The sequence below is a fragment of the Nothobranchius furzeri genome, chromosome 4 (assembly GCF_043380555.1).
Source record: "Nothobranchius furzeri strain GRZ-AD chromosome 4, NfurGRZ-RIMD1, whole genome shotgun sequence".
Taxonomy (NCBI): domain Eukaryota; kingdom Metazoa; phylum Chordata; class Actinopteri; order Cyprinodontiformes; family Nothobranchiidae; genus Nothobranchius; species Nothobranchius furzeri.
Window position 1 is genome coordinate 4,964,546 of NC_091744.1, and position 16,849 is coordinate 4,981,394.

Consider the following 16,849-nt stretch of genomic DNA (forward strand, 5'->3'; position numbering starts at 1 on the left):
CAGCATGTGGATGCACAACTCAAATTCAATTTCATCTGATTTAATCTCCTGCTGCTGATGGCGTTTAGCCTCTAGTCTTCCTCTGGTGATAAACTCTGCAGCCCAAGACAAACAGGAGCTTAGCACAGAACTTATCACAAATATATTAGGAATCTGATTTCAAACTCTTACGTCAGCGCTACTAAATCTGAACAAAACAAATGTCTGCTCAACAAATGCCATTAAATCTTATAGGACGTGGGTTACTGTGGAACGGTTATGAACATTTAGTATCTCACCTGGTGCAGAAAACTCCTGGAACAGCCTCAGTTTGAAGAAATACAATCTTACTTGGAATGGACTGATGAACAAACAGCTAGTCTGTTTCAAAGCTGTCAATTTGACATGATAATCATATTTACATAGAATATGTTTGAATCTGTAATATTTTCAGTGCTGTGTGGGATGTTTTAATGCAAAATTTCATCATATTTTAGCTTGAATAAACAGGTAATGTGATATGAACTGAGCTTCACTGACACTTACTCAACAAAGCAGTTGATCCACCAATTAGGGGGCATAACGGTCTTTGTTACCCATGTAAAACACTGAAAAAACATTTTAAAACCTTGTTTCTGATAATAATCGGTCACTCTGAGTTCATCATGCAGGCTGAACATAAAAATAGTCTCCTACAACTACCTCCTGCTTTAGCTTCTGATAGAAAATGATGGTGAAATGCTAGGATTTGAAAAGCCTGACAGATCTATGTTGTACTTTCACTAAGCATTCATGGACTCACCCATCATGACTCACGACAGGGAAGGTTGTCATTGGTTTAACCCTAACCCTAACCCACGAAACAGCAGAGAATGTCTCGGTTAGTAGAAGCTAACCATTAGCATTAGCAACTTCACCACAAAGCAGAACTTCTCTAGGCTTGAGTTATTTGTACAGAAAAAACATCAACATTTCAGAGCAAATGGAGTCAGTGGTAAAATCGTGTTGCTGTTAGCCAATACGAGATGTGAAATTTCAGAAAATGAAGCTCCAAATCCTGCCGTGGTAAGCTCTCCTCTGATGAGGCATTCTACTAGCTCCTGAAACAGGCGCATCTGATGGACATTCATAATTATTCATCGTGAACAGTCAGGAAATGTAAAACTTGTGGCCAAGTGATACTAATAAGATATTTTTTGCTGACTTACATTTTTTGAGGCGTTTCAATCCAAATTCACTGCGACTAGCCATTAGCTTGTCAATCCAGTTGGAACTAATCTGTTTCTCCAAACTGAGGTTGTTCAAAGAGCCATCTAAAACAGATGTGATCAAGATTCTTCACAACTTCTCCACGGAACTCCACTCAAAAATATCTGGAATATTCGTCAAACTACAAGTTGGATGATAATGAGATAATGAGATGAAACAGTCCGGGATAAAACGTTGCTTTTGGCATTTAAATGTAAACACAGCTGCCTTTCTCAGAGGAGTGAACAAAGTCAGCGGAGTTTATTCAGTCCCTCCTGATCTATATCAGTCCTGCCTTAAATACAACTTGCCATCTGAGCAACTTGTAATCTTGAGCCGCCTCTAAAGGCAGAAATAAAAGCTAACAGAGAAGGGAAAGATGGAGGAGGGATGAAAGAAAGCGAGGGAGGAAACCCAGCTGGTGACGTGCTGTTTTTATTTATGAGAGAACGGAAAACTGAGAACTATGGAGGAAAATAGTAAAACATACCACGTCCAGCTGGTGTCTCCCTCACAAGCACGCGTTATTTTTGCTGCACGGAGGGGCCAACTGTCTTCAGCTTCAGAGCTTCAGAGAGACACCTGTTACTGCTGCTTGGTATCTGTTTGGCTCACGGTCCAAATAACATGAAGCAGGAATGACATGCAAAGCATTTCGTGACCATGCACACACACACGCGCGCACACACACACACACACACACACACACACACACACACACACACACACACTGGCCCAGCAGTAAACAATGATGGTGGGTAACTTTTGACATCCTGGAGTCAACATAACTGTTATTAAAGTTGCTAAAAAGCTGCTTGTGTCAAGTAGAACTAAAGGACCTCAAAATCTTCAAGAGAAAAATTAAGTTTTGTGTTAATAAAAGAATAAAATGTAAATGAGTTTTGAGTAATCGCACGTCTTTTCAAGATTCAAGACTCTTTCATTGTCATTGTACCGACATGCAATGGGATTTTCATTGCACGTAAAGGAAGTAATAAGAAGTGATGTACTCCAAATGTAATTTGTAAAATGTAATATAGCGTGTTGTCCTAAAACGAATCTCAAAAAATGTGAACATCAAAAAGAAAACATCATAAAATATGACAGGATCACCAAAGTTTGTCTTTTTCTCTTATTAAGGAATACACCTTTGGTCTTCTGCTTTTAAAGGTGTCGTTCATTGGTTAATCAATACATTTGCTGCAGTTTCTAGTAGGAATGAATGCCTTGTAAGTCGTCCCCGGGGGACAAAAAGCACGGGTGCACCTTTTCCAGGAACTAGAAGTGATCCACATCCCAGCTGAGCTTCAGACAGCAGGATTTGGAGTCTTATTTCCTGATACTTGAACATCTTGCCTCAGATTGGATAACAGCAATGCAACACAGCCACCGACTTGCAATGTGGATGTTTTATGTCCTCTAACGACACAGGCCTGGAGGAGTTCTGCTGTGTGGTAGAGCTGCTAACTCTAACAGTGAGCTTCTAATAGGCCGAGACGTCCTCTGCTGTTTCCTGGATGCTAACCCAAACAACAACCTTCCCCGTTACAAGTCAAGATGTTTCAGCATGACGTAGGTCTAGCAGGATTTTCAAATCCTAGCATTTCACCGTCAGAAGCTAATGTAGAAGATATGTGTAGGACACCATTTTTATGTTCAGCCTGCATAAAAAACTCAGAGTGGCTGATTATAATTGGAAATAATCAATAAAACCCTGATTCACGATGCACACAAAGGCTCTCTGCCACTGACTCACTTGCTGATGAGGGCAGAAAGGCAGCAGCTTATATAAAAAGTTTTATTGATGATTGGCCAGACAGGCGCTCAATAACAACTCGAAGCTGGCCTGCAGCGCCCTCAGATGCACTCAGTCACCCTCAGCTGTACTTGTGACAGCAGACGGGGTATCGAGTGGAAACCTGCATCAGCAACACAGAGCTAAAAACTTGACATACCGAGGAAATCGCACTGAGCATGTGCAGAATGTGGTCCGCATTTTAAACTTAAAAAAGAACGGGCCAAACCAACAAACACTTAAAGGCTTGTGTGTTCTTGTGAGGAAGCTCTGTTTATGACATGCCGTGCCTTTTCAAAGTCAAACTTTATGTCTTCACTATAAATCTGTCCCTGACTATATATTTAAACAGCAACTGCGTACAGTACAGACAAATACACACGCCTCCTTCCCCCATCCCAGTCTAAACAGTGAGGTGTGTGTCGGTGAGAGACGAGCCTTAAGTCAATAATGTAGAGTAAATATTCCGTGTATGTTGGCTAAAAGGCGGGCGTCAGGCTGACAATCTCCTCACGGCTCATGCAATTGTTCAAAAACTCAATTATAAAAGGAATAACAGTCCTTTGGTTTTACACAAGACCAGAATTAGGACTTGATTTTGAAAATATGTACAGCACTGACTACGTTTTGGAAACTGAGTAAAATAAAAGCGAGTGAATGTGTCGTGTAGGTGCTGTGGGCTCATCATCCAACTGTTGGCTGCGACTAATCTAGAGCCGGAGGCAGAAAAGTAACTCCAACAATATTTATACTTGTTTTGAACAAGGTTTTAATGTCAACAAAGCCTGACCCATCACGGGCGAGGGCAAGCGAGGCCGTGGCGGCAGCATTAGAGTTTCAGCTGTGATTCTGTGGTCAGTGTCACAACAACACGTGAGATCACACGTGTGCTCCAGGTTATTGAAAAATCATTCGATTAGGGAAGAAAAACCGCTGAAAGAGAGAGAAAACAGAACCTCATACTTTTAACTCAGTAAGGTGAAAAGTTCATTGCTTGCAGCAAAGTTTCCATTGGTTTTCCTGATAACTTGGTACGGTCTATCTCCTGGAATGCATCTGACCAGAACAGGTTTGAATACTATAAATGCTCTTCCCCCTTTTATCAGCTACAAATCAGAAATGATAGTTCATCCATTCATGAATGCATTCAAGGGCAAGCAGCCAGTTGAATTAAATAAATCCTTAAACTTTTACGTTTACAGCTTCAGGCAAGAAACCCGTTCAGCTGAGGAATCTCAAGCAGCTGAAGAAAACAAACAGACGTCGGCAAAAGAAACCTCTGTTCCAAAAGAATCAAAGTCAGTCTGAACTCGTAAAAAAGGTCAACCTCAATGCTGTTTCCTGCATCTACTTTCTTTTATCTGCGGTAAAAACAATGTAAGGAGCTTCTTTTGTCTATCACAAGAAGTTCTGAGAAGAAACCTGAAGCCCAAACTAACAAAAAACTTAATGTAGGTACAATTTAGGGTTTTGCTCCCCATCTAATTCTTAAAAACCTTGCAAAAAAGGACATTTGCACCTCTTTCTGCGCTGGTGCAATTTTCTCACGTTTAAATCAAGTTTACTCATGCAGTTAAAGGGAAAACCAGTCCAGGTTTATTTTAAATGACATAAAATAAAAATTAAAAATGTGTGTGAGTCTAGAAAACCTGAGGAAAAGAACCATTCAGGTCTTGTTTTACTTCATATTAGGGCAGGCGTGGCAGGAAATGTGTAGATTATGATTCCCTCCTGTGACTAAGGCATGATATTTTTGAGTCGACACAAAACGGGTAAAAAATTAGAGACCCTTTCGTTATAGCTCTTCAGAATTAAATAATAAATACAATCAACTTTGTGTTAGAACACTAGATCAGATAAACATTCGCTTCAAGATGTTCACCAGTAGATTATCTTGTACGATAGAAATCTGTGAAGGTAACAATGAAGAAGAATCTGATGCCTTATGTGAGATCTCCTGCAGCTTTTTGCTCTATTTTGTTTTTTCGTGAAAATAAGATTTGAAACCGTTTTCTCCACCCATTTACCCTTTAATCAAACACTAGTAGATCCTACTCTCTGCTAGTGAGTAACTGTTGTCACAGATTTGAAACCCATAATTAGTCTCCACTTGCTCGATAAAAGCAGGAGGAAAAGTACACATTTGTGTTGCGTCCTAGCTGAACAGGTTTTTTATCTCTGGGCTTCCTACTCACAGGGCTCTGTAGGATCTGCGTCACACGTTTCTTCTGCTCCAGAACATTAAAGTCCTGCCTGAGATCCGGCGACATGTTTTTGGCTCTGATGTACTCTGGATCATTGATGTTGACCCGGTCAAAGTAGCGTTCTTTGGTCCCCCCACCAGGTGGCGGAGGAGTGGTCACCACCCCCTGATGGTTGTTGGCGCTCATGCCTGCTTCACCTCACAGGTTTGCTTGGCGGTTGTACTCTCACCTGAAACACAGGAACATGGATATGTTAAGTTTATGAAAAATGGAAGAAGTTCGCATAAACAGCGAGGGGGCGGGGTTTAAAGAACAGAGCAGTAGGTTGAAACTGAAGCGCCTATGGCATAGATGTATGCAAATCCAGCCGACATCAGGGGGCAGGGTAGATTTGTTTGCAGTGAGTAACATGCAAAAGAAGAATTGCACCGTGTGTTTTCATAAGATCATTTTTAGACATCTTCATCAAACCTTAGGCAAAGATCCCACACTCATTGGCAAATAGCGGGGGCATCACTTACTTTAATCCATAACGCACCGCTAATCTCAATTTGTGGTGGAAATTTGCCGCTGTTTCATCACAATCTAGATTACAAGATCTTGCTCGACCTGTTAGCACTTGGGGTGTGTATTGGGGGCGATTCTCAGCTGTAGCCAACTCTGTTGATTTGTTCCAAGGTTTGTTGGCCGTGACAACCACTTAGAATTGGGTACACCATAAAGGATGATCAGTTGTAGATCTAATGAAGACTTGGATGCCTAGAAGATCAAGAGATATTTTGACAAAACACTAAAGAACTAAAGTTTAGTTCAATGTCTGTAAATTTGACTGAGTTTTAACCACTTTAGTGTTGGCTAAGACCTAGTTCACACGGCAGGATAATTATCCAGGTTTTTGTCCTCTTCTTCACCATCATAGAGATGCTCCTGATAACGGCTATAAAGATAATCTTATATTCTTGCCGTGTGTGGTGTGTTAAGATAATCCTGTTTGCTCGGAACATCAGGACCGCTTTGATCACAAATTGTGGATTTTTAACATGTTGGATATATTTTGCCCGATGCTAAGGGCAAATGAGAGTGCTACCAGTTGAAAGTGACAAGTAACCAGTCAGAAAGTGAAAGGACAGAGGAGCATTGCAAGAGTGAGTGAAATCTAAATCCTCCTTTTCTGCCATGTTTGTTTACTCCAAAGTCACGTTAAATCTCGCGAGGTTTTGCGAGACTTCTGATTTCTGATATTGGTAAGTGAAACCAATTTGTGTGTGGTATTTCTGTAGGGCTGCGCAGTGGCGCAGTGGTTAGAGCTGTTGCCTTGCAGCGAGAAGGTCCTGGGTTCGATTCCCAGCCTGGGATCTTTCTGCATGGAGTTTGCATGTTCTGCCTGTGCATGCGTGGGTTCTCTCCGGGTTCTCCGGCTTCCTCCCACAGTCCAAAAACATGTCTGTTAGGTTGATTGGTCTGTCTAAATTGTCCTTAGGTGTGAGTGTGTGTGTGTGTGCATGGTTGTTTGTCCTGTGTGTCTCTGTGTTGCCCTGCGATGGACTGGCTCTCTGTCCAGGGTGTACCCCGCCTAATTGCCCGTTGACCGCTGGAGATAGGCGCCCCCGCAACCCCACGTGGACAAAGCGGTTTCAGAAGATGAATGGATGGTATTTCTGTGATATTATTTTATTGCCATGAGTGGTGTCTCTAATGTTTTAACATTTTTCGGAAGATTTTTTTTTATCCTGCCCTGTGAGCTGCACCTTAAGGTAAAGATGGCCAAAGACTGCAAAGGTTCATCAGTTGTGGATGTTCACCCAGCAAAAACTTCAATTAGAAGCCTCCCAGTGGTTCCTGAGATTTTAACTACTTGACAAACAAACACAATGACTTTCTCACCCTTCTTTGGCCTTTTACTGGTGGGTGATAAAACATCCGTTACCTTTGTACGACCAGCTAATTTGCTAGCAAACACAAAAATGATCCCTCTGTCATCTCAGGAAAACACCCAAATCACACCGTGTGCTTTTGAAGCAGGAAACGAGCCATTCATGATGTCATTGCTGTGTCCTAACAAGTGCTGTTCCACACAGTGCATGGAGGCATCGGCCAGGTGACTCCAAAAGCTCGTTCCACAAAGTGCATGGGAAGGACATGAAGGCCTTGAGTTGGTCAACTCCCACAGTTCATTCTTAGGTCACCAGGCAGGACAACAAGCATTTCTCAGGATACAGGAGGAGCTGCAACAGGCTGTGTTGTCATGCCAAAGCAAAAATCCAACAAAAGAGAAAACATAACAAAAATCATAAAAGTGAAGGACATGGAAGAATCAGCTCCCACAGCAACATAGCTGCTGTTGTAGTTGTGAATTATAGTTAAGGAGAGGCAGAGCTTCTGGTATACAAGCCAGATGGTTTGTTGGCTTGATGAGGAATAAAAGCAAGAATAAGAGTTTAAGAAAAGGATCCTGATGCTTTCTGTCTTAAGTGAGTGGTCACCTGACAGCAGGAGGACAACAGTCATTTATCTGACAGAACCTTTAAACCTTCACTGCTGTCAGATCAGCAGGTGGGAAGAAGGTCTGGGAGGTGGTTTGGTTTGACAGATGCCACTAAGCTGCTCATTCTGGCCAAATGCCACTTATAAAGATGGCTGAGATTAGCCGAGTGACACACAGCTTAGTCAGTGCAGCAGAGGCGTTACAATCAGGGGGAACAAGGGAAAAGAAACTCTACCATGTGGATTAACACATACTACAGTATGTAGGGTTTCACAACTTCTTGAATTTTAATCATTGATGATTGGAGATGCTGTAAACTGTCACGTGTGGCTCAGGAGGAGGTTAGGACCCAAGAGGCAGAACACCAGAATGACTCGAGGCAGAAGAGGTTTAAGAAAATAAAGTCCTTTTATTAAAGGAGGCTGGGCAAAAATCCAAAGGCAAAAATCCTGACAAAAAGGCGAAACATAAGCTCACTCATAAGAACAGGAGAACACTCGAGATGGACAAAACAACGCTGACGCTGGCAATGGACCGACAAACACTGAGGCCTAGTCCACACGTAGCTGTTTTTTTTAGAAAACGAATATCTGCCCCTCCAAAAACTTGCATCCACACCACCTCGTTTTAAAAAGAACTCTGTCCACACGTACCCAGATAAATACGTTGTTAAGGACATGCCAGACCTGTAGGCGGCAGTACTTCCCCCATTCTTAACCTCGTCCTTCGTCTGTGGTCTTCCGCAAGGAGCAGTAATTCCGCTTGCAAAAACAAACAAGCAAAAAGCGCTTGGACAATTGACAAAATGAGCGCAGCTCTGAGGGCATCCATGCTGTCGGCTAGTGTAAACACAGGTCGCACACGTGATGTCAGCATTTTTTGTCGCGGAAAGTGACGTTGCAGACCTTAAAACTTCGGTTTTGTCTGTCCACACGCAGACACCCAAAACGGAGAAAACGCAGATCTTCACTTTGGCCGGAGTTTTTAAAAAGATCCGTTTTCATGTGAAAAAACTCCATTTTGGTGTGGATGACAGGCCAAAACGTAGAAAAATATCTACGTTCTGGCAGATCCTCGGCTACGTGTGGACAGGGCCTGAGAGACACAGACAGGGTTATATACACAGGGCTGGGTGATAGGAGATGAGGAGCAGGTGCGTGGGGAATTGGGCACAGGTGAAACTAATGAACTGATGGAAGAAGCAGAAATAAGCAGGGGAAGAATCATATCTAAATCCTAAACCAAAGCTACTAAAATAACCTGAACTTTAAACACTAGAACAAAGACTAAAGATAAATAAACTAATGATAAGCGAAGTGACTAAAGGGAAACCTGACGACGCTGGGGACCAAAAGGGGGACACAGAACATTAGAGGACACATGAGGGGACCTGGAGGGGGCTGGGGACCACAGGGACACAGAACATGACAGTAAACATGAAGGAATACCAGTTGCAACAGGTAGCTCATTCAATACTGGCTTAAAAATCCACGAGTCACACTTTCTAAAGCTTTCAAAAGGCCTTTCAGTTAATGGGTAATTCATTGTTTCTTGCTGTGGCAGGTCAAAGACACCCCATCAAAACTATTCAATTGCATTCAAGTTTATTTATATAGCGCCAAATCACGAGAAGAGTCGTCTCAAGGCACTTCACATAGTAAACATTCCAATACAGGTCAGTTAATTAAGCCAATCAGAAAAAAGTTTCCTCTACAAGGAACTCAACAAATTCCATCAAGTCACTGACTAGTGTCAGTGACTTTACAGCAATCCTCATACTAAGCAAGCATGTAGTGACAGTGGAGAGGAAAACTCCCTTTGAACAGGAAGAAACCTCCAGAGGATCCTGGCTCAGTATAAGCAGCCATCCTCCACGACTCACTGGGGATCGAGAAGACAGAGCAGACACACACACACACACACAACATATGTTAACTAGTAGTAGCATATTCCATGTCAAAGAAAGTAAAATGCTATTATCAGGAGAGGGAGAATGTTTAAGTGGTTAGCAGCAGTGTGCCAGCCGATGGCCCCCTCCATGAGGCCACCACAGCTCAGCAGAACATCATTGTAGCTTCTTCTGGGGATAAAAACACTTAGAGAAAAAATAAAGTTAATAGCTGAAATGGCAGGAAATAATGCAGTTAAAGAGCAAATTGTAGAAGAAAGTAGTTGAGTGTGGAAAGTGGTCAGTATGTCCTCCAGCAGTCTAAGCCTATAGCAGCATAACTTAAGAGATAACTCTGGATAAACTATCCTTTTAGATGGAGGCATGTTGGAGGCAGGGCAAGGGAGGGTAGTCTTTACCGACTGTACACTCCACCTCCCTCTACTTTCCCACTTGTCCAGATCTGGGCTAACATCAGATTTTAACCATAGGCCCTATCAAATAAAAATGTTTTAAGTCTAGTCTTAAAAGTAGACAAGGTGTCTGCCTCACGGAATGAAGCTGGGAGCTGGTTCCACAGGAGAGGAGCCTGATAGCTAAAAGATCTGCCTCCCATCCTATTTTTAGATATTCTGGGAACCACCAGTAAACCTGCAGTCTGAGAGCGAAGTGCTAGGTTAGGAATGTATGGAACAATCAGGCCACTGATGTATGATGGAGCTTGATTATTAAGAGCTTCATATGTGAGAAGGAATTAAAATGTATTCTGAATTTAACAGGCAGCCAATGTAGGGAAGCTAAGACAGAAGACATATGATCTCTCTTTTTAACTCAAAGATAACCATGCAGATTTAGATTGAAACATTGCTTAAACATGGTGATTTTTTTTTAGCTATTAATGCATCATTATTCCCTATATGCTGTTATTTCTCACCCACTAACCGATTCCCGCACTAAGGCAGTGATTTAGGCAGCAGAAACAAATAAAAGCCCCGCCAAAAATCTTCTTTAATCAAAAGCAGCTGCAGAGCACAGGGTTATGTAACCTGATACAGAATTCATCATCCTGCCTGCACTGTGCTGCTCACAGAGTGGACAAACTGGAATAAACACAAGCACAAAAATGGGATAGAAACAGAAAAATAAGTTAACTGACGATGATAAACAATTTTAGCCATCTTTGCAAAAAGACAAAGAAAACAGCAAACATGCATGGGATTTGCTGCACGAGTAGTTGGAGCTTAACTAGAATTAATCCACTTCTCATGCACTCCACCTCCGAGTGTATTGGTCAATGGACAGTTGTCCCCATCCTGAATTGTCTCACTGGTAACGTGGACATTTCTGATTTAATATGGCTTTTGCAAGAGAGCATTTGAATTAGTCCACTAGGGCTGCAACAAACGATTATTTGGATAATCAATTAATCGGATGGGGTCTCGACATGATTAATCGATTAATCGGATTACATGGGGAAATTTTTAAAAACTGCTAGGGAAACGTTATTTCTCTCCTTCCTTCACTTTATTTAACACAACATTATTAGAAAACAGTTCAATAGCAGAAAAACAACATGCCATCACCTAAATTGTCTTATAAGGTGTATAGACAGAGACCCTAAGCTACATCTATCTGTGACCTAAAATGCTTGGTCCAAGTTAAACAGCTTAAGGGCAATTCTCATCTGTTTTGTTTGATCTCATCTGTTGACATTTATTTTAAATGCAATTAAACATAGGCTGTGAATTAATCAAAATTGATCACTATTTCCAAAAATGACTGAAAAAATACCAAATAAAACAAAAGTAAATGAATGCCATCCTCCTTGCGATGATGCCCTGGGCAACTGCCATAAAGTCACATCAAGAAATGCTGCTGATCATTCCAATGATCCCAAATAGACTCACATTAGGCCACATGAAAGCAACTGAACCCAAAAATATATTAACCAGTATATAACTGCACTCTCACACAACACGCCTGCAGCAACAGTTAGGACTCCTCCCTCCCTTTTAAAAGCGTTTTTGCTTCTGCGGACATTGTGGTTGTAAAGCCACATGCTAGTAGTCTGGCCCCGGTGTGATCAACCAGTTTCTGCGGGAATGTGACGGCGGAACCAGGGCCAGATTAACACTTTGTTGTACCCTGGGCAACAATATTCAAGGGCTCCATCATCACGACCCGAGGATCACCATAATGTGGTCACATACAGAATATTTTACTGTAATATGCAGTAAATATACTCAATACTTGAATGCCTGACAACACGTAACCCGCCCAGAGTAACCTTTGACCCACCTCGTGTGGACTGACCAATGAGGAGAGGGTCTTAACTTGAGGCCCTCTCTTCATTGGTCAGTCTGCATGAGACTGACTCTCAACTGACGTCCAGTCGTAGGCAGCGAAGCGTCTCTGTGCAGCGCAAAAGCCCGGGTGGACAGTTTGTTTAATGTAGGGTGATCATATTTCCATTTCCAAACAAGAGGACAGGGGATCTGTGCCTATGACGTCACACTATGGCAACGCCACACAAACCATGTTGGGACCCATTTTTTGTAAGAACTAAATTAATATCAGATTCTGCCAATTAAAGGGCTCTAAAACAATTCATATGTAAATATTTTGCATATTTAATGCAAAATCAAATTTTTCTGCTTTAGTGCTGCAACAAGGTTTTATTAATAATAAATTATTATACCTTTTGTTTTACTACAGCATCGGTAAGCTTCCTGTGCACAGATTATTAAGGATGCTTGTTTCAGCTGTGAGATTAGACGATAGGATCAATGAAAAAATAAGTTGTCACACACTCCATGGAAACTTTCAGAGAATCCACAAATAGTGGCTTTCAAATGGTTTTGTTACTTTTTGCAAGTTTATAAAAGCAGCAGATGAGACAGCATGTCTGATCATTTAGTTTTTCATCTGATATATTAGAACATGTCAGTAATGTCTGAGGGGCTTTTATAAACACCATATAACTAACACTACTGGAGAGGGCATGAATTACACAGAGGCTTCTGGGGAGCCCAGTTATGGGGGGGGGGCATTTTGCCTTGGCCCCCAAAATGTCTTGAAACGGCCCTGGGTGTGACTGAGTTTTGAAGGTGATCTGAATTGTATCAGATGTATAAATATAACATGTGTATAACTTATTGTTTTTTACTGGTAAAAATGTGTAATGGAGATAAATCTACCTACATTTGACTTTTCAACACTTTGTTTTGTTTTCTTGTTTTTATTTAACTATTTTCCTGTCCTGTCTGTCTCTCATCTTCCTGCATCTCCTCTTAATTCTCCAGAAAATCTGTTGCCTGGATTCTTACCTTTTCACCTCATCAGTTACTTTTGAGCAGATCAAAGGGATCTCCTGACCGAAAAGCTCAGAGCGCGTTTTCGATGCTGCATGAGGTGACATCACCACAGAACAGGTGATGAGCTCCGCAGTAGCGAGCTTCAGATAATAAGACAGAAAATAGAGAACATGTGCGGACATGAACGATCGTGTGCTAATTATAGTTTTTTGGTTGCGCCACTTTGAGAATGGACCGTGCGCTGGAAGCAGCTGCCTGGATCGCTGCGCAACAATGCGGAACCGGTTCGCAGCAGCGCAAGTCTGCCGGCTCTCCCTCGCGCTGATCTGCCGGTACCGGCTCTCCCTCACGCTGATCTGCGTCTCTCCCTCGCGCTGATCTGCCGGCTCTCCCTCGCGCTGATCTGCGTCTCTCCCTCGCGCTGATCTGCCGGCTCTCCCTCGCGCTGATCTGCCGGTACCGGCTCTCCCTCACGCTGATCTGCGTCTCTCCCTCGCGCTGATCTGCCGGCTCTCCCTCGCGCTGATCTGCCGGCTCTCCCTCGCGCTGATCTGCCGGCTCTCCCTCGCGCTGATCTGCCGGTACCGGCTCTCCCTCACGCTGATCTGCGTCTCTCCCTCGCGCTGATCTGCCGGCTCTCCCTTGCGCTGATCTGCCGGCTCTCCCTCGCGCTGATCTGCCGGCTCTCCCTCGCGCTGATCTGCGTCTCTCCCTCGCGCTGATCTGCCGGCTCTCCCTTGCGCTGATCTGCCAGCTCTCCCTCGCGCTGATCTGCCGGCTCTCCCTCGCGCTGATCTGCCGGTACCGGCTCTCCCTCGCGCTGATCTGCCGGTACCGGCTCTCCCTCGCGCTGATCTGCCGGTACCGGCTCTCCCTCACGCTGATCTGCGTCTCTCCCTCGCGCTGATCTGCCGGCTCTCCCTCGCGCTGATCTGCCGGCTCTCCCTCGCGCTGATCTGCCGGCTCTCCCTCGCGCTGATCTTCCGGCTCTCCCTCGCGCTGATCTGCCGGCTCTCCCTTGCGCTGATCTGCCGGCTCTCCCTCGCGCTGATCTGCGGCTCTCCCTCACGCTGATCTGCCGGTACCGGCTCTCCCTCGCGCTGATCTGCCGGTACCGGCTCTCCCTCGCGCTGATCTGCCGGTACCGGCTCTCCCTCACGCTGATCTGCCGGCTCTCCCTTGCGCTGATCTGCCGGCTCTCCCTCGCGCTGATCTGCCGGCTCTCCCTCGCGCTGATCTGCCGGCTCTCCCTCGCGCTGATCTGCCGGCTCTCCCTCGCGCTGATCTAACGGCTCTCCCTCACGCTGATCTGCCGGTACCGGCTCTCCCTCGCGCTGATCTGCCGGTACCGGCTCTCCCTCGCGCTGATCTGCCGGTACCGGCTCTCCCTCACGCTGATCTGCGTCTCTCCCTCGCGCTGATTTGCCGGCTCTCCCTCGCGCTGATCTGCCGGCTCTCCCTCGCGCTGATCTGTCGGCTCTCCCTTGCGCTGATCTGCCGGCTCTCCCTCGCGCTGATCTGCCGGCTCTCCCTCGCGCTGATCTGCCGGTACCGGCTCTCCCTCGCGCTGATCTGCCGGTACCGGCTCTCCCTCACGCTGATCTGCGTCTCTCCCTCGCGCTGATCTGTCGGCTCTCCCTTGCGCTGATCTGCCGGCTCTCCCTCGCGCTGATCTGTCGGCTCTCCCTTGCGCTGATCTGCCGGCTCTCCCTCACGCTGATCTGCGGCTCTCCCTCGCGCTGATCTGACTTGCTCTGGTCTGCGCGCAACGGCGGGCGGGAAGGGGGGGCGCTTTTGGAAGAGTTGTGCGACACAACGAATCGATGACGCAATTCGTTGCCAACGCTTTTAGTAATCGATTTTCATCGAATTTATCGATTCATTGTTGCAGTCCTAGAGTCCACTCCACATCTGATATTGCCCTGGATTAATCATGAAATCCTCCCTACAAATCTAGTTTATTGAGGACCAAACTTTACTTAACAACCAACCACAAATTTGAGATCCAAATGCCCTTTGACCCTGGAGGACAGCACAGCATGATTGATTGATTTCAGCGCTAGAAATGTAAGGCTGATGGAGCAGGCAGGCTGTGTTTATTGAAGGGTGCTAGACTACAACCGCAGCTTCAGGCAATGTGACAGCGACCTTTAACCCTGTGACCCTCAGTGAACCGTCTTCCACCGCCTGCAGGAAAAACCTAATGTCGGCATGTCCAATGTGATTTTGTGCAGCCCCCACTTGCGTTTATAAAATGATGACATTTGTCTCTACCGGGAGGCTATAGATGTAGATCGACACTTTATTTTCTTATTTTTTGTCTACTTTTCACCTATTTGTGAGGAATAGAAACAGGAGACGCATGATAAAACGAATTTTGCGTAAAAACAAAAAAAGATCACATTTTTTTGGCCCTCCTCTTGGAAAGTTTGAACACCCCTGATCTAACGTATTCAGGGTTGGATACATACAAAAAGATTAGAAACATGGAGTTACCGTTACTGCCAGCAGCCTTTTTCACACACAGATCAAGTTATAACACCACAAAGAACACTGTGTCTTCGTTGTTGACCCTAAAAATCCCTGTATTTCCCATTTAACATGCAGCGTTGGACATTGCAGCGATGTCTGCCCACACAGACAACAAATACAAGATTCCCTTAAAAATATGAACCAGTTTGAAGACAAACTGGTTGTTTTGGTTTGTTTGTGGCATTCAGCTGCGCTTTGGTCAAATTAAGTTTATATGAATTTGACATCCTTGATTCACTGGTTTGCCTTTCTTTACTGCTAGTTTAGAAGGAAATAAACTTTTTGCAGCAATACTAACCTTGGATGTTACATGGAACGCAAAAAGAAGAAGCTGACTATAAACACTCACGCATTAGAGTTGTTATAGGTCTACCAGTGTAGGCAGCCATGCTGTAGGATGATTGAGGAGCGGTTTTATTGACAGATATCCAGTGGTTTTTCAGGTTTTACTTTAACTAATGTGTTCTGAGGCTGCATAGTGGTACGGTGGTTCACACCGTCACTCTCCTTCATGTGTGGACCTGTGAGGGACTGGTGTACCACACGTCTCTCTAAGGTCTGGAATACCCTTGCTATGTAACCTCGCGTTGGTGCAGGCAGCAGGATGCACCTTTGTTCACATTCTTGCTGCTGCACGACACTGCCATGCATGCAGTACTGGAGGATTTGGCTAGAGGCCACAGTAGAGAACTCAAACCAGATAGAGATCCGGGTTTGTGGGGTACAACCAAAATAAACATGGCGTCAATAGAAGAGATCAGTAGCTGATTCATTTTGAGATCACAGTGGAAAAAAAGACAGCTGCAGTACCGTAGGTAGTATGAAAGACCATTAAACCAGAGACGGAGTGAACATGGTGAGTGAGTCTCACTTGTTTTATCAACTCCGCCTACTGGTTACTCATATATTGCAGCATTTGAACGTGTCACGCTAATTTCGGGGGACATGCAGAAACGATGCTTCAAATTAACGCAAGTTACGTAAGGCAGCGATTGTACAAACGCGTACGCGTCAACAAGCAGCAAGTATATCCCGGGCCTAAGAGACTGATTGGATAACAAACTAAAGACATCCATCTAACGTTAAAGTTTGGGGTGCAAACATATTTTCTTCCAAAGAATACAACGACAGAGGCTTAGGCAGAAGTCAACAGGACACTAACATAAGATAATCCAAAGGGGTCAGATGAAGGCCACTGGACTTCTTTGGTTTGCTTTTTTTTTTTCCTGTGTCCTGTCTGGCTGTGAAGCAAACAGAATTAATGTCTGAATGCCTTACAGATTTACTCTCAGGTGGAGCATCAAAGTGTCTGCTTTTAATGTCACACCTGATATTTAAAAGTTTATTGTTATTGTTTTTTGAGTGCTTGTAATTCTGACCAGACACGGAGACAGAGGTGGAAGA

At 44.2% G+C, this 16,849-nt stretch overlaps 1 protein-coding gene across 11 annotated transcripts in view; it reads right to left on the bottom strand.

Moving 5' to 3' along the window:
- The window catches only part of add3a (adducin 3 (gamma) a), a 162,745-nt gene that overhangs the window by 47,937 nt on the left and 97,959 nt on the right, over positions 1 to 16,849 (bottom strand). For all 11 annotated transcript variants that reach the window (XM_070550012.1, XM_070550014.1, XM_070550013.1 and 8 more), the window contains one exon: positions 5,218 to 5,455. In XM_070550012.1, the coding sequence (XP_070406113.1) occupies positions 5,218 to 5,412 (195 nt within the window). In that variant the 5' untranslated portion in view covers positions 5,413 to 5,455. The remainder of the gene's footprint in view (positions 1 to 5,217; positions 5,456 to 16,849) is intronic.